The sequence below is a fragment of the Oncorhynchus gorbuscha genome, linkage group LG11 (assembly GCF_021184085.1).
Source record: "Oncorhynchus gorbuscha isolate QuinsamMale2020 ecotype Even-year linkage group LG11, OgorEven_v1.0, whole genome shotgun sequence".
Taxonomy (NCBI): Eukaryota; Metazoa; Chordata; class Actinopteri; order Salmoniformes; family Salmonidae; genus Oncorhynchus; species Oncorhynchus gorbuscha.
In genome coordinates this window covers 14,360,817-14,385,676 of record NC_060183.1, presented here as the reverse complement: position 1 = coordinate 14,385,676, position 24,860 = coordinate 14,360,817, and the positions used below count along the sequence as shown (strand labels likewise).

At 43.4% G+C, this 24,860-nt stretch overlaps 1 protein-coding gene across 3 annotated transcripts in view; it reads left to right on the top strand.

Annotated features, from left to right (window-relative positions):
- The window catches only part of LOC124048136 (melanopsin-A-like), a 56,288-nt gene extending 40,423 nt beyond the window's left edge, over positions 1 to 15,865 (top strand). For 2 of the 3 annotated variants that reach the window (XM_046368600.1, XM_046368603.1), the window contains exons 7-12: positions 1,726 to 1,884; positions 2,579 to 2,686; positions 11,619 to 11,796; positions 13,327 to 13,533; positions 14,454 to 14,522; positions 15,139 to 15,865. In XM_046368600.1, the coding sequence (XP_046224556.1) occupies positions 1,726 to 1,884; positions 2,579 to 2,686; positions 11,619 to 11,796; positions 13,327 to 13,533; positions 14,454 to 14,522; positions 15,139 to 15,369 (952 nt within the window). In that variant the 3' untranslated portion in view covers positions 15,370 to 15,865. The remainder of the gene's footprint in view (positions 1 to 1,725; positions 1,885 to 2,578; positions 2,687 to 11,618; positions 11,797 to 13,326; positions 13,534 to 14,453; positions 14,523 to 15,138) is intronic. The other variant, XM_046368602.1, reaches the window with a different exon arrangement.
- The last annotated feature ends 8,995 nt before the right edge of the window (positions 15,866 to 24,860 follow it).

The window sequence follows — 24,860 nt, the reverse complement described above, 5'->3', positions numbered from 1 at the left end:
GGTTAGGCATTGACTGAATGGTTCATGTTAGGCACTAACTCTGAATGGTTAAGGTTAGGTATTGACTCTGAATGGTTAAGGTTAGGTATTGACTCTGAATGGTTAAGGTTAGGTATTGACTCTGAATGGTTAATGTTAGGCATTAACTCTGAATGGTTAAGGTTAGGTATTGACTCTGAATGTTTACGGTTAGTATTAAGGTTTGGGATAGGCTTAAAACAAAAATATAAAATTGACTCTCTGTCACTGGATTCAAACATGCAACCTATGGCACCAGAGGCAGATGCTGATTCTGTTCCACAAGATGGAGGGAAAGTTGAAGCAGAACTAACAAAATGACAGTTACAAGAAATGTACGCTAAATCCAGTATAAACTAATGTATATAATTTATTATACAAGAGACAAATTCACAAGTCCTACAGCACAACGTCAGGGACGTGTCTTCAATGTTAAACTAATAATGGCTTAATAATCTAGGCTTTCTGGGACTGCTATGAAGTGCAGAAGTTGTGGGCGGAACTAGAAAGATGGCTGTCAGAAGTATTACCATGTACTCTTGCTTTTAATCCGTCTGTCTGCATTTCAAGACATGGTACATGGCACATGGTACATGGTACATGGCGTATGATACATGGCACATGGTACATTGTATATGGTACATGGCACATGGCACCTGGTATATGGTACATGGCACATGACATATTATACCTGGTACATGACATATGGCACATCGTACATGGTATATGATACATGGTGCATGGTACATGGCACATGGTACAATATATATGGTACATGGTATATGGCATGTGATACATGGTACATGGAATATTGCATATGGTATATGGCACATGGAATATGGTACATGATAATATGGTACATGGAATATGGCACATGATACGTGGTATATGGTATAAGGCACATGGTATATGGTATATGACACATGGTACATGGTATATGTTTTTCACTCATCTTGAAAAAACTTATGCTAAAAACTTGGAAGTTAATAAATCTGCCATCGTTGACACAATGGAAAAATCGTAAGATTTATTATTGAAATAGCATGGCTGACCGAAAAAAAAAACAATTGGAACAATTTAAAGCCATGTGGCAAACAATAATGCAGGCACTAGGGATGGGGGTGTGGCCAGGCACTAGGGATGGGGGTGTGGCCAGAAACTAGGGATGGGGTGTGGCCAGGCACTAGGGATGGGGGTGTGGCCAGGCACTAGGGATGGGGGTGTGGCCAGGCATAAGGAATGGGGGTGTGGCCAGGCACTAGGGATGGGGGTGTGGGTGTGGCCAGGCACTAGGGATGGGGGTGTGGCCAGGCACTAGGGATGGGGGTGTGGCCAGGCACTAGGGATGGGGGTGTGGCCAGGCACTAGGGATGGGGGTGTGGCCAGGCACTAGGGATGGGGGTGTGAGCATGTGGGTCTGGGCAGATGAGATGTTGTCGTTGTTCGTGTGCATCTGTAAGTTGTTGTTTGTGTGGACGCCGAATACTGACGTGTATCACGGGTGAGTGAGTGTTATCGATGTTGATGCTTTTATACGTTATTGAGCCATACTTTCTGCTGATAATTCACTGATGACCACTGTCAGTGTAAATGTGTATGTGTGTGTGTGTGTGTGTGTGTGTGTGTGTGTGTGTGTGTGTGTGTGTGTGTGTGTGTGTGTGTGTGTGTGTGTGTGTGTGTGTGTGTGTGTGTGTGTGTGTGTTGTAGGGCCGTGTGTAAGATAAACGAGGGCACCAGGGACTCAGTGAAGAGCATGCATAAGATGAGGACTGAGTGGAAGACGGCCAAGATCGCTCTCATCGTCATCCTGCTCTACGTCATCTCCTGGGCTCCGTACTCCTGTGTCGCGCTCACCGCCTTCGCAGGGTAGGATGGTGTGTGTGTGTGTGTGTCAGATCATGGTACCCCCTCTCTCAACTGCATGGCTGAAGGAGAGTGTGTAAGGAAATCTGCTGTTCTGAGTCATTTCTCTCTCTCTCTCTCTCTCCCTCTCTCTCTCTCTCTCTCTCTCTCTCTCTCTCTCTCTCTCTCTCTCTCTCTCTCTCTCTCCCTCTCTTTCATTCTCTCTCTCTCTCTCTCTCTCTCTCTCTCTCTCTCTCTCTCTCTCTCTCCCTCTCTCTCTCTCTCTCTCTATCCTCTCTCTCTCTCTCTCTCTCTCTCTCTCTCTCTCTCTATCCCACCTATCTCTCTCTCTCTCTCTCTCTCTCTCTCTCTCTCTCTCTCTCTCTCTCTCTCTCTCTCTCTCTCTCTCTCTCTCTCTCTCTCTCTCTCTCTCTCTCTCATTCTCTCTCTCTCTCTCTCTCTCATTCTCTCTCTCTCTCTCTCTCTCTCTCTCTCTCTCTCTCTCTCTCTCTCTCTCTCTCTCTCTCTCTCTCTCTCTCTCTCTCTCTCTCTCTCATTCTCTCTCTCTCTCTCTCTCTCTCTCTCTCTCTCTCTCTCTCTCTCTCTCTCTCTCTCTCTCTCTCTCTCTCTCTCTCTGTCTCTCTCTCTCTCTCTCTCTCTCTCTCTCTCTCTCTCTCTCTCTCTCTCTCTCTCTCTCTCTCTCTCTCTCTCTCTGCAGGTATGCTGACATGCTAACTCCGTATATGAACTCTGTTCCTGCTGCCATCGCTAAAGCCTCTGCCATCCACAACCCTATAATATACGCTATAACACACCCCAAATACAGGTACACACATCACCATCACACACCCCAACTACAGGTACACACATCACCATCACACACCCCAACTAAAGGTACACACATCACCATCACACACCCCAAATACAGGTACACACATCACCATCACACACCCCAACTACAGGTACATCACATCACCATCACCATCACACACCCCAACTACAGGTACACACATCACCATCACACACCCCAACTACAGGTACACACATCACCATCACACACCCCAACTACAGGTACACACATCACCATCACACACCCCAACTACAGGTACACACATCACCATCACACACCCCAACTACAGGTACACACATCACCATCACACACCCCAAATACAGGTACACACATCACCATCACACACCCCAACTACAGGTACACACATCACCATCACACACCCCAACTACAGGTACACACATCACCATCACACACCCCAACTACAGGTACACACATCACCATCACACACCCCAACTACAGGTTCACACATCACCATCACACACCCCAAATACAGGTTCACACATCACCATCACACACCCCAAATACAGGTTCACACATCACCATCACACACCCCAACTACAGGTACACACATCACCATCACACACCCCAAATACAGGTACACACATCACCATCACACACCCCAAATACAGGTACACACATCACCATCACACACCCCAACTACAGGTACACACATCACCATCACACACCCCAACTACAGGTACACACATCACCATCACACACCCCAACTACAGGTACACACATCACCATCACACACCCCAACTACAGGTACACACATCACCATCACACACCCCAACTACAGGTACACACATCACCATCACACACCCCAACTACAGGTACACACATCACCATCACACACCCCAACTACAGGTACACACATCACCATCACACACCCCAACTACAGGTACACACATCACCATCACACACCCCAACTACAGGTACACACATCACCATCACACACCCCAACTACAGGTACACACATCACCATCACACACCCCAAATACAGGTACACACATCACCATCACACACCCCAACTACAGGTACACACATCACCATCACACACCCCAACTACAGGTACACACATCACCATCACACACCCCAAATACAGGTACACACATCACCATCACACACCCCAACTACAGGTACACACATCACCATCACACACCCCAACTACAGGTACACACATCACCATCACACACCCCAACTACAGGTACACACATCACCATCACACACCCCAAATACAGGTTCACACATCACCATCACACACCCCAACTACAGGTTCACACATCACCATCACACACCCCAAATACAGGTTCACACATCACCATCACACACCCCAACTACAGGTTCACACATCACCATCACACACCCCAAATACAGGTTCACACATCACCATCACACACCCCAACTACAGGTACACACATCACCATCACACACCCCAAATACAGGTTCACACATCACCATCACACACCCCAACTACAGGTTCACACATCACCATCACACACCCCAAATACAGGTACACACATCACCATCACACACCCCAACTACAGGTACACACATCACCATCACACACCCCAACTACAGGTACACACATCACCATCACACACCCCAAATACAGGTTCACACATCACCATCACACACCCCAACTACAGGTTCACACATCACCATCACACACCCCAAATCCAGGTTCACACATCACCATCACATACCCCAAATACAGGTACACACATCACCAATTCAATTCAATTCAATTCAAGGGCTTTATTGGCATGAGAAACATGTGTTAACATTGCCAAAGCAAGTGAGGTAGACAACATACAAAGTGAATATATAAAGTGAAAAACAACTCAAATTAACAGTAAACATTACACATACAGAAGTTTCAAAACAGTAAAGACATTACAAATGTCATATTATATATATATATATACAATGTACAAATAGTTAAAGGACACAAGATAAAATGAATAAGCATAAATATGGGTTGTATTTACAATGGTGTTTGTTCTTCACTGGTTGCCCTTTTCTCGTGGCAACAGGTCACAAATATTGCTGCTGTGATGGCACACTGTGGAATTTCACCCAAAAGATATGGGAGTTTTTCAAAATTGGATTTGTTTTCAAATTCTTTGTGGATCTGTGTAATCTGGGGGAAATATGTCTCTCTAATATGGTCATACATTGGGCAGGAGGTTAGGAAGTGGAGCTCAGTTTCCACCTCATTTTGTGGGCAGTGAGCACATAGCCTGTCTTCTCTTGAGAGCCATGTCTGCCTACGGCGGCCTTTCTCAATAGCAAGGCTATGCTCACTGAGTCTGTACATAGTCAAAGCTTTCCTTAATTTTGGGTCAGTCACAGTGGTCAGGTATTCTGCCGCTGTGTACTCTCTGTGTAGGGCCAAATAGCATTCTAGTTTGCTCTGTTTTTTTGTTAATTCGTTCCAATGTGTTAAGTAATTATCTTTTTGTTTTCTCATGATTTGGTTGGGTCTAATTGTGCTGTTGTCCTGGGGCTCTGTAGGGTTTGTTTGTGTTTGTGAACAGAGCCCCAGGACCAGCTTGCTTAGGGGACTCTTCTCCAGGTTCATCTCTCTGTAGGTGATGGCTTTGTTATGGAAGGTTTGTGAATCGCTTCCTTTTAGGTGGTTGTAGAATTTAACGGCTCTTTTCTGGATTTTGATAATTAGTGGGTATCGGCCTAATTCTGCTCTGCATGCATTATTTGGTGTTTTACCTTGTACACGGAGGATATTTTTGCAGAATTCTGCGTGCAGAGTCTCAATTTGGTGTTTGTCCCATTTTGTGAAGTCTTGGTTGGTGAGTGGACCCCAGACCTCACAACCATAAAGGGCAATGGGCTCTATGACTGATTCAAGTATTTTTAGCCAAATCCTAATTGGTATGTTGAAATTTATGTTTCTTTTGATGGCATAGAATGCCCTTCTTGCCTTGTCTCTCAGATCGTTCACAGCTTTGTGGAAGTTACCTGTGGCGCTGATGTTTAGGCCAAGGTATGTATAGTTTTTGTGTGCTCTAGGGCAACAGTGTCTAGATGGAATTTGTATTTGTGGTCCTGGTGACTGGACCTTTTTGGAACACCATTATTTTGGTCTTACTGAGATTTACTGTCAGGGCCCAGGTCTGACAGAATCTGTGCATAAGATCTAGGTGCTGCTGTAGGCCCTCCTTGGTTGGTGACAGAAGCACCAGATCATCAGCAAACAGCAGACATTTGACTTCGGATTCTGGCAGGGGGAGGCCGGGTGCTGCAGACTTTTCTAGTGCCCGCGCCAATTCGTTGATATATATGTTGAAGAGGGTGGGGCTTAAGCTGCATCCCTGTCTAACCCCACGACCCTGTGTGAAGAAATGTGTGTGTTTTTTGCCAATTTTAACCGCACACTTGTTGTTTGTGTACATGGATTTTATAATGTCGTATGTTTTACCCCCAACACCACTTTCCATCAGTTTGTATAGCAGACCCTCAATGCCAGATTGAGTCGAAGGCTTTTTTGAAATCAACAAAGCATGAGAAGACTTTGCCTTTGTTTTGGTTTGTTTGGTTGTCAATTAGGGTGTGCAGGGTGAATACATGGTCTGTTGTACGGTAATTTGGTAAAAAGCCAATTTGACATTTGCTCAGTACATTGTTTTCATTGAGGAAATGTACGAGTCTGCTGTTAATAATAATGCAGAGGATTTTCCCAAGGTTACTGTTGACACATATTCCACGGTAGTTATTGGGGTCAAATTTGTCTCCACTTTTGTGGATTGGGGTGATCAGTCCTTGGTTCCAAATATTGGGGAAGATGCCAGAGCTAAGTATGATGTTAAAGAGTTTTAGTATAGCCAATTGGAATTTGTTGTCTGTATATTTGATCATTTCATTGAGGATACCATCGACACCACAGGCCTTTTTGGGTTGAAGGGTTTTTATTTTGTCCTGTAACTCATTCAATGTAATTGAATGATCACACACCCCAAATACAGGTTCACACATCACCATCACACACCCCAAATACAGGTACACACATCACCATCACACACCCCAACTACAGGTACACACATCAACATCACATACCCCAAATACAGGTACACACATCACCATCACACACCCCAAATACAGGTACACACATCACCATCACACACCCCAAACTACAGGTACACACATCACCATCACACACCCCAAACTACAGGTACACACATCACCATCACACACCCCAACTACAGGTACACACATCAACATCACACACCCCAAACTACAGGTACACACATCACCATCACACACCCCAACTACAGGTACACACATCACCATCACACACCCCAAATACAGGACAACACATCACCATCACACACCCCAAATACAGGTACACACATCATCTTTAAACACATCTGCTGTATAGGTGGATGACTACTATCAATGGGCTGAGCTAGATTAAAAACATGTTCAAAAAGCAGCTGCCTTAGCATCTGTCTGACCCATGGTCCTTCTCTGTGTAACTGTAGTGACCTTATGTGTGTGTCAGTAATGACTCAGTGAGTCCGAGGCGACCTCTAACCTTTAGAAATGACACAGACCCCATGTGGTTTGTTGACTGTGCTTGTAACCCTTACAGTTGAAATCCACAGTTGTCACAATAACAAAAAGCGTTTTCTCCACCACTGGTTTCGGTAAACATCCGAGGGATGGGACAGGAGAAGTGTTCATAGATAGAGTTATGGATGGAAAGACTGACCATCTACGATATCAACATTATAGTTTTAAACATGTTTTGATGAAATACAGTGTTTGTTTACATGAAAGGTGCAATGCAGCCGTTATTATCTCAATATCAAATCCTTTCTGGGTCACAGTGAAGTACTTTACTGTGAGTGTTTTCAATTCAAATGGTCAAAAAGAAACAAAAATAGCTCCTCAGCAAAGAGCTATTTCCTCAAGCAAGAATTTAGCTAGGAGTGTCTGGGAAGGGTCTGAGTAGGGCAGAGAAAACTGACAGCTAGCTGTTATTAGCATAGACGTTTGGAACTCTCTTTCTTAAAGGTCCATTAGCTAATTTATCGCCGGGTGATGTCACCAGGCAGGCCAAACTCCATCCCACCAAAACAGTCTCTTCAAACAGCTCCAGACATAAAGAGGGCATTATCATCATCTTCAAAATTTCACAGCATTATTCCACCCTCATAGTGTGGAATTACAGTATATATAAAACATGTTTTTGACTGCACTGTGCCTTTAAAAAACAAGCTTATATAATTTGGGTTCTGATGGGGGTACGACAGTTAAAGAAAGCTTGTGGGGCTTTTTTTTAGGCAAGTTATATTCTTCAAAAATCAATGGGTCGATATCATTAATGTATACGTCCAAGAATGGATATAGCAACTGCAGCTTGCCCATTGAAGTCTCCAACATTTGATAGATGAACCACATCGGAGCATAGATTACAGTGTGAGCGTACATTCTCTTTAATCTGCAGCACCTGCTTAGAAACACTCAGTGTATATATCTAATCTGTTCCTAGAGTGACCTCTAACCTCTAAACATGTAATAGTCTTTACGATAATTAGAATGTCAGATAGATTTATAATATGGTACATTAGACAATCTTAAACCTCCCATCACCTCTCTAGCTTAATGCAATTAACATCTCTCTCTCTCTCTCTCTCTCTCTCTCTCTCTCTCTCTCTCTCTCTCTCTCTCTCTCTCTCTCTCTCTCTCTCTCTCTCTCTCTGTCTCTCTCTCTCTCAATTCAATTCTGTCTCAATTCAATTCAATTCAATTCAAGGGCTTTATTGGCATGGGAAACATGTGTTAACATTGCCAAAGCAAGTGAGGTAGACAACATACAAAGTGAATATATAAAGTGAAAAACAACAAAAATTAACAGTAAACATTACACATACAGAAGTTTCAAAACAGTAAAGACATTACAAATGTCATATTATATATATATATATACAATGTACAAATAGTTAAAGGACACAAGATAAAATGAATAAGCATAAATATGGGTTGTATTTACAATGGTGTTTGTTCTTCACTGGTTGCCCTTTTCTCGTGGCAACAGGTCACAAATATTGCTGCTGTGATGGCACACTGTGGAATTTCACCCAAAAGATATGGGAGTTTTTCAAAATTGGATTTGTTTTCGAATTCTTTGTGGATCTGTGTAATCTGGGGGAAATATGTCTCTCTAATATGGTCATACATTGGGCAGGGGGTTAGGAAGTGCAGCTCAGTTTCTACCTCATTTTGTGGGCAGTGAGCACATAGCCTGTCTTCTTTGAGAGCCATGTCTGCCTACGGCGGCCTTTCTCAATAGCAAGGCTATGCTCACTGAGTCTGTACATAGTCAAAGATTTACTTAATTTTGGGTCAGTCACAGTGGTCAGGTATTCTGCCGCTGTGTACTCTCTGTGTAGGGCCAAATAGCATTCTAATTTGCTCTGTTTTTTTGTTAATTCTTTCCAATGTGTTAAGTAATTATCTTTTTGTTTTCTCATGATTTGGTTGGGTCTAATTGTGCTGTTGTCCTGGGGCTCTGTAGGGTGTGTTTGTGTTTGTGAACAGAGCCCCAGGACCAGCTTGCTTAGGGGACTCTTCTCCAGGTTCATCTCTCTGTAGGTGATGGCTTTGTTATGGAAGGTTTGTGAATCGCTTCCTTTTAGGTGGTTGTAGAATTTAACGGCTCTTTTCTGGATTTTGATAATTAGTGGGTATCGGCCTAATTCTGCTCTGCATGCATTATTTGGTGTTTTACGTTGTACACGGAGGATATTTTTGCAGAATTCTGCGTGCAGAGTCTCAATTTGGTGTTTGTCCCATTTTGTGAAGTCTTGGTTGGTGAGCGGACCCCAGACCTCACAACCATAAAGGGCAATGGGCTCTATGACTGATTCAAGTATTTTTAGCCAAATCCTAATTGGTATGTTGAAATTTATGTTTCTTTTGATGGCATAGAATGCCCTTCTTGCCTTGTCTCTCAGATCGTTCACAGCTTTGTGGAAGTTACCTGTGGCGCTGATGTTTAGGCCAAGGTATGTATAGTTTTTTGTGTGCTGTAGGCCAACAGTGTCTAGATGGAATTTGTATTTGTGGTCCTGGTGACTGGACCTTTTTGGAACACCATTATTTTGTCTTACTGAGATTTACTGTCAGGGCCCAGGTCTGACAGAATCTGTGCATAAGATCTAGGTGCTGCTGTAGGCCCTCCTTGGTTGGTGACAGAAGCACCAGATCATCAGCAAACAGCAGACATTTGACTTCGGATTCTGGCAGGGGGAGGCCGGGTGCTGCAGACTTTTCTAGTGCCCGCGCCAATTCGTTGATATATATGTTGAAGAGGGTGGGGCTTAAGCTGCATCCCTGTCTAACCCCACGACCCTGTGTGAAGAAATGTGTGTGTTTTTTGCCAATTTTAACCGCACACTTGTTGTTTGTGTACATGGATTTTATAATGTCGTATGTTTTACCCCCAACACCACTTTCCATCAGTTTGTATAGCAGACCCTCAATGCCAGATTGAGTCGAAGGCTTTTTTGAAATCAACAAAGCATGAGAAGACTTTGCCTTTGTTTTGGTTTGTTTGGTTGTCAATTAGGGTGTGCAGGGTGAATACATGGTCTGTTGTACGGTAATGTGGTAAAAAGCCAATTTGACATTTGCTCAGTACATTGTTTTCATTGAGGAAATATACGAGTCTGCTGTTAATAATAATGCAGAGGATTTTCCCAAGGTTACTGTTGACACATATTCCACGGTAGTTATTGGGGTCAAATTTGTCTCCACTTTTGTGGATTGGGGTGATCAGTCCTTGGTTCCAAATATTGGGGAAGATGCCAGAGCTAAGTATGATGTTAAAGAGTTTTAGTATAGCCAATTGGAATTTGTTGTCTGTATATTTGATCATTTCATTGAGGATACAATCGACACCACAGGCCTTTTTGGGTTGAAGGGTTTTTATTTTGTCCTCCAATGTAATTGGAGAATCCAGTGGGTTCTGGTACTCTTTAATAGTTGATTCTAAGATCTGTATTTGATCATGTATATGTTTTTGCTCTTTGTTCTTTGTTATAGAACCAAAAAGATTGGAGAAGTGGTTTACCCATACATCTCCATTTTGGATAGATAATTCTTCGTGTTGTTGTTTGTTTAGTGTTTTCCAATTTTCCCAGAAGTGGTTAGAGTCTATGGATTCTTCAATTGCATTGAGCTGATTTCTGACATGCTGTTCCTTCTTTTTCCGTAGTGCATTTCTGTATTGTTTTAGTGATTCACCATAGTGAAGGCGTAGACTCAGGTTTTCCGGGTCTCTATGTTTTTGGTTGGACAGTTTTCTCAATTTCTTTCTTAGATTTTTGCATTCTTCATCAAACCATTTGTCATTATTGTTAATTTTCTTCGGTTTTCTATTTGAGATTTTTAGATTTGATAGGGAAGCTGAGAGGTCAAATATACTGTTAAGATTTTCTACTGCCAGGTTTACACCTTCACTATTACAGTGGAACGTTTTACCCAGGAAATTGTCTAAAAGGGATTGAATTTGTTGTTGCCTAATTTTTTTTTTCTCTCTCTCTCTCTCTCTCTCTCTCTCTCTCTCTCTCTCTCTCTCTCTCTCTCTCTCTCTCTCTCTCTCTCTCTCTCTCTCTCTGTCTCTCTCACTCTGTCTGTCTGTCTGTCTCTCTCTCTCTCTCTCTCTCTCTCTCTCTCTCTCTCTCTCTCTCTCTCTCTCTCTCTCTCTCTCTCTCTCTCTCTCTCTCTCTCTCTCTCTCTCTCTCTCTCTCTCTCTCTCTCTCTCTCTCTCTCTCTCTCTCTCTCTCTCTCTCTCTCTCTCCCTCTCTCTCTCTCTCTCTCTCTCTCTCTCTCTCTCTCTCTCTCTCTCTCTCTCTCTCTCTCTCTCTCTCTCGCTCTCCAGGCTAGCTCTCAGTAGGTACATTCCATTTATGGGTGTGTTGCTGTGTGTTCCTACCAGAGATCGTTATAGCAACAGCAGCTTCATGTCCTCCACCCGTCGCTCAACCCTCACCAGTACAACATCTGACCCCGGTAAGACTGGCAAGCCCCGCCAGTCCTCCCTGTCAGACAGCGAATCAGTGAGTCTTCCTGCCTCTCTTTCTTTAAACTTTTGGAGTCCGCTTGGCACTGCCACCCCTATGAGGGTCCAGCTCTGGCTCATCCCAGTCTAAGCTCTTCTTTGTCCTGGCACCCCAAGGGTGGAACGAGCTTCTCCCTAATGTCAGGACAGCTGAGTCCCTGCCCATCTTCCGAAAACATCTGAAAACCCACGTCTTCAAACAGTATCTCCAATAATACCACAACGCCCCACAACGCCCCGCAATGCCCCACAACGCCCGCAATGCCCCACAACGCCCCACAACACCCCACAACGCCCCACAACGCCCCACAACGCCCCACAACACCCCACAACACCCCACAACGCCCCACAACACCCCACAACGCCCCACAACGCCTCACAACACCCCACAACTCCCCACAACGCCCCACAACGCTCCACAACACCCCACAATGCCCCACAACACACACCCCACAACCCCACAACACCCCACAACGCCCCACAACACCCCACAACGCCCCACAACACCCCACAACGCCCCACAACACCCCACAACACCCCACAACACCCCACAACGCCCCACAACACCCCACAACGCCCCACAACACCCCACTCCCCCTGACCTTTTGAATCAACACTTTTACTTGTCTTTTCTTATTAACACTGACTTTGCTTACAGCTGATATGTGGTTGTCTTACCTACAGTAGATGACTGTGATATGTGGTTGTCTTACCTACAGTAGATGACTGTGATATGTGGTTGTCTTACCTACAGTAGATGACTGTGATATGTGGTTGTCTTACCTACAGGAGATGACTGTGATATGTGGTTGTCTTACCTACAGTAGATGACTGTGATATGTGGTTGTCTTACCTACAGTAGATGACTGTGATATGTGGTTGTCTTACCTACAGTAGATGACTGTGATATGTGGTTGTCTTACCTACAGTAGATGACTGTGATATGTGGTTGTCTTACCTACAGTAGATGACTGTGATATGTGGTTGTCTTACCTACAGTAGATGACTGTGATATGTGGTTGTCTTACCTACAGTAGATGACTGTGATATGTGGTTGTCTTACCTACAGTAGATGACTGTGATATGTGGTTGTCTTACCTACAGTAGATGACTGTGATATGTGGTTGTCTTACCTACAGTAGATGACTGTGATATGTGGTTGTCTTACCTACAGTAGATGACTGTGATATGTGGTTGTCTTACCTACAGTAGATGACTGTGATATGTGGTTGTCTTACCTACAGTAGATGACTGTGATATGTGGTTGTCTACATCAAATGTATGTCTCTGATGTGTGTGTGTGTGTGTGTGTGTGTGTGTGTGTGTGTGTGTGTGTGTGTGCGTGCGTGCGTGCGTGCGTGCGTGCGTGCGTGCGTGCGTGCGTGCGTGCGTGCTGTCTGTCTGTCTGTCTGTCTGTCTGTCTGTCTGTCTGTCTGTCTGTCTGTCTGTCTGTCTGTCTGTCTGTCTGTCTGTCTGTCTGTCTGTCTGTCTGTCTGTCTGTCTGTCTGTCTGTCTGTCTGTCTGTCAGGCATTTACGGACACGGAGGCGCAACACTCCTCTCGTCCGGCCAGTCGTCAGGTGTCCAGTGATGTCACCCAGCTCCAGCCCACCTTTTCCCAGAGGTCAAAAGGTCATTGTTCCCTGAAGGTGAAAGGTCGCGACTCAGGAGCGTTTGAGAAAGCAGCTTCTCAGTCCCCCTCTGACCCTGCTGTCTGCCGCCTGCAACACGTCACTGTGAGTGTCAGAATGTGTGTGTGTGTGTGTGTGTGTGTCTAGGTTCAATACAGATGTAGGATCTAAATTTGATCACATGTAGCAGGACAACTTTCCAGGTTTAAAAAGGCTTCTGAAGTTTCCACTTTCCAAATTTCAGACATGAGTTTTTCTTACGAAAAATGTATCAACCCCGACAAATCGATTATAATCCACATAATAATTATGTTGCTGCAGGATTATCTTTCATGCTGTAGCAAACAGCCTCAAATTAAGATCCTACATCTGTACCTAGAGTTTAGGTATTGAACCTATGTTTACTGTATGTTTCACAATCAAAATAGCCCACTGAGCTAAAGCTCCCCACCACTCTCTCTCACACTATAGTAGTTTCTCTATTATAGTTCTCCTTATATAATCCACTCATCCACAAACACATACACACACACACACACACACACACACATTAACTAGTTGTTCTGTAATCTGGTAATCTGGTGCTTCTATTCCCCATGTGATACACTACATGCAGCTATCATATGACTACGCTGTTAAGTCTGTCTGCCTGCCTGCCTGCCTGCCTGCCTGTCTGTCTGTCTGTCTGTCTGTCTGTCTGTCTGTCTGTCTGTCTGTCTGTCTGTCTGTCTGTCTGTCTGTCTGTCTGTCTGTCTGTCTGTCTGTCTGTCTGTCTGTCTGTCTGTCTGTCTGTCTGTCTGTCTGTCTGTCTGACTGTCTGTCTGTCTGTCTGTCTGCCTGCCTGCCTGCCTGCCTGCCTGCCTGTCTGTCTGTCTGTCTGTCTGCCTGCCTGTCTGTCTGTCTGCCTGCCTGCCTGCCTGCCTGCCTGCCTGCCTGCCTGTCTGTCTGTCTGTCTGTCTGTCTGTCTGTCTGTCTGTCTGACTGCCTGCCTGTCTGTCTGTGCTGACCATGCTTCACCTTTCCAGACGCTGACAGAGCCAGAGGACATCTCCATGTCTGAGATCGTTGGTTTGACCAATATCCTTCCTGCTACTGTAAGTCTGTAAATAGCTCACCCAACTACCTCATCCCCATATTGTTATTTATCCTTTTGCTCTTTTGCACCCCAGTATCTCTACTTGCACATCATCATCTGCACATCTATCACTCCAGTGTTAATGCTAGATTGTATTTATTTCACCTCTATGGCCTATTTATTGCCTTACCTCCCTACTCTTCTACATTTGCACCCACTGTACATATATTTTTCTATTGTGTTATTGACTGTACGTTTGTTTTGTGTAACTCTGTGTTGTTTTAGTCGCACTGCTTTGCTTTATCTTGGCCAGGTCACAGTTGTAAACGAGAACTGGTTCTCAACTGGCCTACCTTGTTAAATAAAGGTGTTCTCAACTGGCCTACCTTGTTAAATAAAGGTGAAATAAAATAAAAGTATCCTGGCCAGTCAAATGCATCTTCCCAATGCCCTGTACAATCCTGTAATGATAGTTCTGTCCAGGTGCCTGTCCGATTAGTGACTGCAGATGTATAGACTTGTACTGTATAGTTCAAACACTCGTAGCAATCAATCAACCAGTCAGTCAGCCAATCAATGAATCAATGTAACGGTATTATGCAGTGAGAATGACATCACACTGTCTCTCTCTGTAGGTGGATGATGTCAGAGAGGAGAAGTGGTCTCAAGGTGTTAGTGAGCGTGGCTCTTCCACATGCCTAACCGACCTGATCCCTGCCATGGTACTCACGTCTACGTCTAGCCCCCCCTCCATCTCCCTGCTACAGAGACAAGGTTCCCAAGGCAACCCAGCCAATAACAGCAGTAAAGGGGCGGGGCTTGCTATAAGAGAACCCGTGGGTGTTGTGCAGTTGGACAATGTGTGACACAGCTGTGTGTGGGTTGCTTCTTTCCTCCTCTACGGGGTTCTAAGCTACCACCTTGCTATCTACTGTAACTCATGCGCTGTGTGTGTGCGTGTGCGTGTGCGTGTGCGTGTGCGTGTGTGTGTGTGTGTGTGTGTGTGTGTGTGTGTGTGTGTGTGTGTGTGTGTGTGTGTGTGTGTGTGTGTGTGTGTGTGTGTGTGTGTGTGTGTGTGTGTGTGTGTGTGTGTGTGTGTGTGTGTGTGCATTAGTGTTTTGTATTTCTGAATTTAGAGAAGTGTTCCATTGAAGTGTAGAAAACACAGAATGTGAAAAAGTTTGTTGGTGACTTTCCTTTTTATTTCTTTTAACAGTGAGGATTGTGAAAATGTGGTCCCCTCCTCCCCCTCTTTCTCCCTTTCCCTCTCTCCTCCCCTTCTTTCTCCCTTTCCCTCTCCTCCCCCTCTTTCTCCCTTTCCCTCTCTCCTCCCCCTCTTTCTCCCTTTCCTCTCTCCTCCCCCTCTTTCTCCCTTTCCCTCTCTCCTCCCCCTCTTTCTCCCTTTCCCTCTCTCCTCCCCCTCTTTCTCCCTTTCCCTCTCTCCTCCCCGTCTTTCTCCCTTTTCCTCTCTCCTCCCCCTTTTTCTCCCTTTCCCTCTCTCCCTTTCCCTTTCTCCTCCCTCCCCCTCTTTCCCTCCCTTTCCCTCTCTCCTCCCTTTCTCCCTCTCTCCTCCCCCCTTTCCCCTCTCTCTCCTCCCCCTTCTTTCTCCCTTTCCCCTCTCTCCCTCTCTCCTCCCCCCCTCCTCCCCTTCTTTCTCCCTTTCCCTCTCTCCTCCCCTTCTTTCTCCCTTTCCCTCTCTCCTCCCCTTCTTTCTCCCCCCTTTTCCCTCCCTCTCTCCTCCCCCTCTTTCTCCCTTTCCCTCTCTCCTCCCCCTCTTTCTCCCTTTCCCTCTTCTCTTTCCACTCTTTCTCCCTTTCCCTCTCTCAGTTGTGTTAATTGTCCTTTCAGCACCTTACATGGCCCTGCCCCAGTTTGCAGTTTGTATGTGTGCCAGTGTGCGTGTGTCTGCATGCAGCAGACCCCTTCCGCAACACAGGACAATCCACAACTATTGAGCAACACTTGTTTTCCGAACGTCAATTCTTCCGTGATCACTGTTTTGCTGTCTGATCATCACGCGGCTTAAATGACACCTTATTCCCTAGATAGTGCACTACGTTCAACCAGAGCCCCATGTAGGGAATAGCGACCCATTTGGGACGCAGGGAGTGTATGTCATTGCTGAGTGTCGACTCTATGATTGTAGCGATCCTTCTGGTATACTAACAGAATTTATTGTAGTTCTGAATATTGATGAACTGATTGATTTGTAATGTATTGATGAACTGATTGATTTGTAATGTATTGATGAACTGATCAACTGTTTAGCTGTTACATTATGGAAATATGAATCAAAATATATATGTATATGTATTCTAAATGATGTGATGGTTTATTGTAGATTTGTGATGTATGAAGTCGTCTATTTCTGTTGTTTTTATTTATTTTACAACTAAATGTGTTACTGACAGCTGTGTGTTGCTGCTGTCTATTTTCCATCAGCGGTGTGTGTGGGTGTTATGAGGAGTTGAAAAGGAACACATCTTACCATCGCCACGGTGACCCCATCTGCTGGTACATGTCAGTCCACACTACAACTTGAGGGTTCTTTAGGAAGGCTGATGGTTCTGTGCGGTACCATACTGGCCCAAAGAACCCTTGGAGCCCTTCAATGGCTCTTTGCAGTTCCCAATTATTATTTTTTTCTCTTAGTAATAATTCAAATGTGAGGACGGCAGCTCATTGGAATATTTTGGTGTGTGTGGTTTGGTGTGTGTGGTTTGGTGTGTGTGGTTTGGTGTGTGTGGTTTGGTGTGTGTGGTTTGGTGTGTGTGGTTTGGTGTGTGTGGTTTGCACACAGCTCTTTTGGTGCATCCATGGGTGAGTAAGAGTGTCATTCCAGTTTATCAAATGTGTTGTGTTTCGTTATTACGTGTTATATATATATATATATATACAGTGATGGTGTCTTGTGAAAGACTCATGTATGGCTTTGTGTCAACTGAGAACGGTTGACTGTCAGTAGTTCTCTCCTCAGGGACCCCCAGCTGTTTCAGAGCACCTGATTCAACTTCTTAATAAACACAATAATAACACCTATGGAATTTTAACAATATAATAAGTCTATTATACCAGAATAAATCAAAAACCTGTATGGTTCTACAAAGAACCTTTGAGATTGAGAAGGGTTAAAGAACCATTCAGGGTTTAAAGAACCATTCTCCATAAAGGTTCTATATTGCCCTCCAAAAGCGTTCCAACCATAGCAGAACCCTTTTTTGGTGCTATATAGAATGGTACTTTGTAATAATGGTACTTTATAGAACCTCAGGAAAGGGTTCTTTATAAGGGTTCTTTATAGCATCATGCGAGTTCCATTTAGAACCTTATGTGCATGGTTCTTTATAGAACCTTCAAAAAACGTTCTATAATGTATGTGAGTGTGTGTACACTGTATGAGAATCATCCTGTGTCCCTCCTCTCCATGTTAACCTCTCACTCTCATTCTTACTCTCTCTCTTTCACTCTCCATCCATCCATCCATCCATCCATCTCTCTCTCTCTCTCTCTCTCTCTCTCTCTCTCTCTCTCTCTCTCTCTCTCTCTCTCTCTCTCTCTCTCTCTCTCTCTCTCTCTCTCCATCTATCTCAATTCAATTCCATTAAAGGGCTTTATTGGCATGGGAAACATGTGTTAACATTGCCAAAGCAAGTGAGGTAGACAACATACAAAGTGAATATATAAGGTGAAAAACAACAAAAATGAACAGTAAACATTACACATACAGAAGTTTCAAAACAGTAAAGACATTACAAATGTCATATATATATATATATATATATATATATATATATATATATATATATATATATATATATATATATATATATATATATATACAATGTACAAATAGTTAAAGGACACAAGATGAAATAAATAAGCATAAATATGGGTTGTATTTACAATGGTGTTTGTTCTTCACTGGTTGCCCTTTTCTCGTGGCAACAGGTCACAAATCTTGCTGCTGTGATGGCACACTGTGGAATTTCACCCAAAAGATATGGGAGTTTTTCAAAATTGGATTTGTTTTCGAATTCTTTGTGGATCTGTGTAATCTGGGGGAAATATGTCTCTCTAATATGGTCATACATTGGGCAGGAGGTTAGGAAGTGCAGCTCAGTTTCCACCTCATTTTGTGGGCAGTGAGCACATAGCCTGTCTTCTCTTGAGAGCCATGTCTGCCTACGGCGGCCTTTCTCAATAGCAAGGCTATGCTCACTGAGTCTGTACATAGTCAAAGCTTTCCTTAATTTTGGGTCAGTCACAGTGGTCAGGTATTCTGCCGCTGTGTACTCTCTGTGTAGGGCCAAATAGCATTCTAGTTTGCTCTGTTTGCTCTATTCTCTCTCTCTCTCTCTCTCTCTCTCTCTCTCTCTCTCTCTCTCTCTCTCTCTCTCTCTCTCTCTCTCTCTCTCTCTCTCTCTCTCTCTCTCTCTCTCTCTCTCTCTCTCTGTGCTATTAGGGCAGACATATTTTCCACTCCTTTCAGATAGATCCATGAGGTCACTGTGTCGGTGCAGTGTTTGTGTGTGTGTGTGTGTGTGTGTGTGTGTGTGTGTGTGTGTGTGTGTGTGTGTGTGTGTGTGTGTGTGTGTGTGTGTGTGTGTGTGTGTGTGTGTGTGTGTGTGTGTGTGTGTGTGTGTGTGTGTGTGTGTGTGTGTGTGTGTGTGTGTGTGTGTATTCACCTTAACAACTGAAGACCTCCTACTCCTATACTTAGACATATATTGAGATTAAAAAATAAAGTGAACTGTATTAAAAGTATTATTGTGGCCCTGTGTGGTTCTGTTGATAGACTCAACTCTGGACCTTGAATCCAGTTCCACAGCATTTTTTTCATTGTTCCCGTCTAATCAGGGACTGATTTAGACCTGGGAAACCAGGTGTGTGCAATTTCCTATCGAGTAGAACAAAAACTCAGCGGGCTGCGGACCTCATAAGGTAAGATTTGAGTACCCCTAGACTAGAGCATAGTGCTTGTAATGCCAGGATCGTGGCTTCTATTCCCCTGGAGCCACCCACACTAAAATGTACGTAAGCATGATTGGAAGCTTTAGATAAAAGCGTCTGTAAATGGCATATAGTCTTTGCCGTTATGCACCGTGATCAATCTGTTTTATACAGGAAAGATTGGGACATTGGAGATTATTTTTGAAAATCTCTTGAAGTCATTATTTGATTTTGGTTTATCTGCTAATGTGTTGTTTTTGAGTCATTAGTGTCCCTTGCCTTTGCAACCATGAAAAACACCTTTAAATTATAAATAGTTACACGTCATACATGTTTATATTGAACTGTTTATCAATGACAAAATGTATTGGAAGTAATTTATACTGCAACACTTCATTTGAATGCATTGTTTAAAGTTCTTGTGACATATTTTGGAGATTTAGAAATATCTATCTATTATTTTGGTTGCTAGAAAGTAAACAAAGTTATTCTTCAGGATCGGTGTCCCTTCCACGGGATGGTTGAGCTAACGTAGGCTAATGCGATGCATGAGGTTGTAAGTAACAAGAACATTTCGCAGGACATAGACATATCTGATATTGGCAGAAAGCTTAAATCCGTGTTAATCTAATTGCACTGTCCAATTTACAGTAGCTATTACAGTGAAGGAATACCATGCTATTGTTTGAGGAGAGTGCATAATTTTTGAACATGAAAAGTTATTAATAAACCAATTTGACACGTTTGGGCAGTCTTGATACAACATTTTGAACAGAAATGCAATGGTTCATTGGATCAGCCTAAACCTTTGCACATACATTGCTGCCATCTAGTGGCCAAAATCGAATAATACATTATGGCCTTTCTCTTGCATTTCAAAGATGATGGTACAATTTTTTTTACAAAAGAATGGTTGGTATTTTCATTGTATTATCTTATACCAGATCTCATGTGTTATATTCTCCTACATTCCTTTCACATTTTCACAAATGTCAAAGTGATTCCTTTCAAATGGTACCAAGAATATGCATATCCTTGCTTCAGGGCCTGAGCTACAGGCAGTTAGATTTGGGAACGTCATTTTAGGCGAACATTGAAGAAAAGGGGTGGCTCCTGAAGAGGAATCCTTAGTTAATCCAAGTTGATCATTTAAAAGGCTAATTGATCATTAGAAAACCCTTTTGCAATTATGTTAGCACAGCTGAAAACTGTTGTTTTGATTAAAGAAACAATAAAACGGGCCTTTTTGGGTTCGATTAAAGGCTCAAAATGTCCAGAAACAAATAACTTTCTTCTGAAACTCATCAGTCTGTTCTTGTTCTTAGAAAAGAAAGCTATTCCATGCGAGAAATTTCCAAGAAACTGAAGATCTCGTACAACGCTGTGTACTTTTTTGTTTGTTTATGTGTCAATTCATCCTGTAAGGGAAGGGTTGCCAATTGGCGATTTGACACGAAAATAACATTTCATTCAATCCAGTCATGCTCTAACGGTAGTTAGATATGGTAGTTAGCATTGGCTAACTACCTCGAACGTCCTTCATACTGGACACAAAGACATGATATCCAGGAGTTCATCTGACTCTGGGGAAAATCCCGGAATATCACTTTACAATATGTTAATGAGCCAGAGACTAACTTCCACCCCCAAAACATTTTCCCACAATGCACCACAATTCATTCTATAAAACACATTTAAGGTATTTTACTGTGCAGTGTTTAACTGTTGAAATGACAGAAAGGTCTTCCAGTGTCCCTCCATCTGTCGCTTTCGCCTATCAATCCCTCATTCTCTCTCTCATTCTATTTTTTTGGGGGGGGGGGGGGTTGTTTGCTTTGTCACTTTCACTCCTTGACTCTCTCTCTCGCTAACACGTTCTATTTCTCTCTCTCTCTCTCTCTCTCTCTTTCTCTGTGTGTGTTGTCTGTCCCAGCTCTCTGAGGGGAAGCAACACACTGCAGAAGTCTGAGGTTAGATTTCCTAGAAGGCCTCTAGCAGGAGACACAGTCACCATGAGCAACAAGCTGATAAAGGTCAAACTTCTGACAGTTCAGGATGCTAGGATGTTCAACCATTACGTTTAAAAATGTACATGTTGGATTACTGTAGATGCTTTAAAAACTTGTATATAGAAAATAAACAAAGGCTAGTCCTTGAAGTGTGGCGGCATTAATGTATTTATGTTTTTGGGTACATCTTCCCATTCTTAATCAAATAACATGGCAGCTTAATGACGTTGAATTATTTTTACCAATATGATAACATTGTGCCACCAGTCAGAGTAGTAACACTAATGATCGTAACACCAATGACACACCAACAGACAAGATAGACACACCCCTAATCATACACAATCCCAATGCTAATAAAACCCCAATACGGAACACAACATATAAACCCATGTCACACCCTGGCCTACCCAAACATATATAACAAAAACACAAAATACAATGACCAAGGCGTGACAGCGTGGAGGAGGGACCAAACACCAGACCTTTACCCCGAGCAAGCAGACCACAGGGAAGTACCACCATTGACCTTTGGTTCTAGGGCTTCCTTATGTGTCTGCTTGCTCCTCAGGTTATCATTCCTCTCCTCTACAGATCCCGACCCAGTTCCTGTTTCTCTCAGCCCCACAATCCCCACACCAGCACCTAGCACCAACCCCTGGTTTTCCAGCCCTGGTACAGTACAATTTCCAACCTGGCCCTCACACCCAGGTTTTCCCATTCCCATTCCCAGCCCCAACACCAGTTCCAATTTGTAAGTCGCTCTGGATAAGAGCGTCTGCTAAATTACTTAAATGTAATGTAAATGTACCAAACCTGGACACGGCACCAACCAACCACAACAGAAACTGCCAGGCCAGACCCCATCCCCTCCCCTCCCCCAACACAAACACAAACACACAAAGACACCATCAACCACTCCACCAGACCAACCGTGACTGACTGACTCATTGATCGTTACCTGTTTTTATTTTTATTTTATTTTTTATTATTGTCATTATTATTAAGTTAAATTGAATAGATTGCTTGTTATTTTGAATTTTTATTAAAGTAAATCTGAACTTGTAAGTAACATGTCTCAAATAAAAATCTTAAATTCAACGTGTTTCTACTACATTTTCATCTCTACTGATAGTTTAGTCACAAACTGCCGCGTTAAATAGCAAATGTGTCTACTCTGGTCTTGACACGTGCGCTCTATACAACAGCTCACAGATACAGAGCGCTTAGGCTGTGTGGGTAGGCTAGTCTACATGAGGAGATGATTATGGAGAAGAGCAAGGCTGTGTGGGTAGGCTAGTCTACATGAGGAGATTATTATGGAGAAGAGCAAGGCTGTGTGGGTAGGCTAGTCTACACGAGGAGATTATTATGGAGAAGAGCAAGGCTGTGTGGGTAGGCTAGTCTACACGAGGAGATTATTATGGAGAAGAGCAAGGCTGTGTGGGTAGGCTAGTCTACACGAGGAGATTATTATGGAGAAGAGCAAGGCTGTGTGGGTAGGCTAGTCTACACGAGGATATTATTATGGAGAAGAGCAAGGCTGTGTGGGTAGGCTAGTCTACACGAGGAGATTATTATGGAGAAGAGCAAGGCTGTGTGGGTAGGCTAGTCTACACGAGGAGATTATTATGGAGAAGAGCAAGGCTGTGTGGGTAGGCTAGTCTACACGAGGAGATTATTATGGAGAAGAGCAAGGCTGTGTGGGTAGGCTAGTCTACATGAGGAGATTATTATGGAGGAGATTATTATGGAGAAGAGCAAGGCTGTGTGGGTAGGCTAGTCTACATGAGGAGATTATTATGGAGAAGAGCAAGGCTGTGTGGGTAGGCTAGTCTACACGAGGAGATTATTATGGAGAAGAGCAAGGCTGTGTGGGTAGGCTAGTCTACACGAGGAGATTATTATGGAGAAGAGCAAGGCTGTGTGGGTAGGCTAGTCTACACGAGGAGGAGATTATTATGGAGAAGAGCAAGGATGTGTGGGTAGGCTAGTCTACATTATTATGGGAAGAGATTATTATGGAGAAGAGCAAGGCTGTGTGGGTAGGCTAGTCTACACGAGGAGATTATTATGGAGAAGAGCAAGGCTGTGTGGGTAGGCTAGTCTACACGAGGAGATTATTATGGAGAAGAGCAAGGCTGTGTGGGTAGGCTAGTCTACACGAGGAGATTATTATGGAGAAGAGTAAGGCTGTGTGGGTAGGCTAGTCTACACGAGGAGATTATTATGGAGAAGAGCGAGACATGTTTTATTTGTCAAACGGAAGGTAAGCTTCGACCAGGATGTCACCACAATAATTGGAAAGCATCAAAGCTCATCACCGTGCACTTTCACCACCCTGTGAAGTTCATCATAATTGATTGAATCTGTAGCCTAATAAACTGCATGGTTTCCCAAGTTGTAGTGGGAGGACCAACACACCATACCATCGTGTGACAAAAACAAATCTTCGATATGATGGTTCGTTTGGAAGCCTCTGTTTCGGCATCTAGAAGTGCGAGTGAAATAAAAACACATTCATATGCTGCAATTATATGAATGTCTAATATACAACCTGCTAGCTCCAATCCCTTGTAATTACAGTAAAATATTGTAAAAATAAAATCATACAGTTTATTACTCACTTTTACAGAATTGTACTGTTTCATTGCTTTGCCGTTATAATAATTTACAGGAAGCTGGCATCAAGTTACTGTGAATATCTCCGTAATGTATTGACACCATCCAGAGATAGAGACATAGAGTAGCATAAGATATCTTATTGTAATTACAATTATTTTGAAGAACATCATGTATATGTAAAAATAAAAAGAACACTGGGTAATATGTCATTGTAATATACTGTCATTGTAATTGGTACTCTAAATTAAATCACAGTGACTGACTTGGTACAGTAAATTAGATTACAGTAACATGTTGGTACTGTAAAATGGATTACAGTAGTTCTACTGTAAAATAAGTTACAGTAACTCACTGGCCAATTGCTGTACTGTACATTTTACAGGAAATGTTTTACAGTGTAGAGATAGGGGACAATGTGTGGGGCGAAGAGGAGTCGACATCTGTCTGAGTGAGTAATGCAGGGTATCAGAGTGAGGCATGCTGGGGGTAAGCTTACAGGTCGTATAAGGCCCCTGTGCCCTCCGTCCCTGTCTCCGTCTCCACTCTGCTTGACTCTTCTTGTCCCGTCTGTCCCTCACCTAACAGACAAGACCTCTCCGACAACCCTTTCAGATACTTTTAAGACTCAGCTTTTCGGTGTTGAGTGTAAACTAGGATCTGTTTTAGGTTGAATTCATTCATTTTTATTTGATTGTATTTATTTCACCTTTATTTAACTAGTTCAAAGCTTGTGAGAAGGAGACAGAGGTCTGTGCTTGTATGTGTGGGATCGC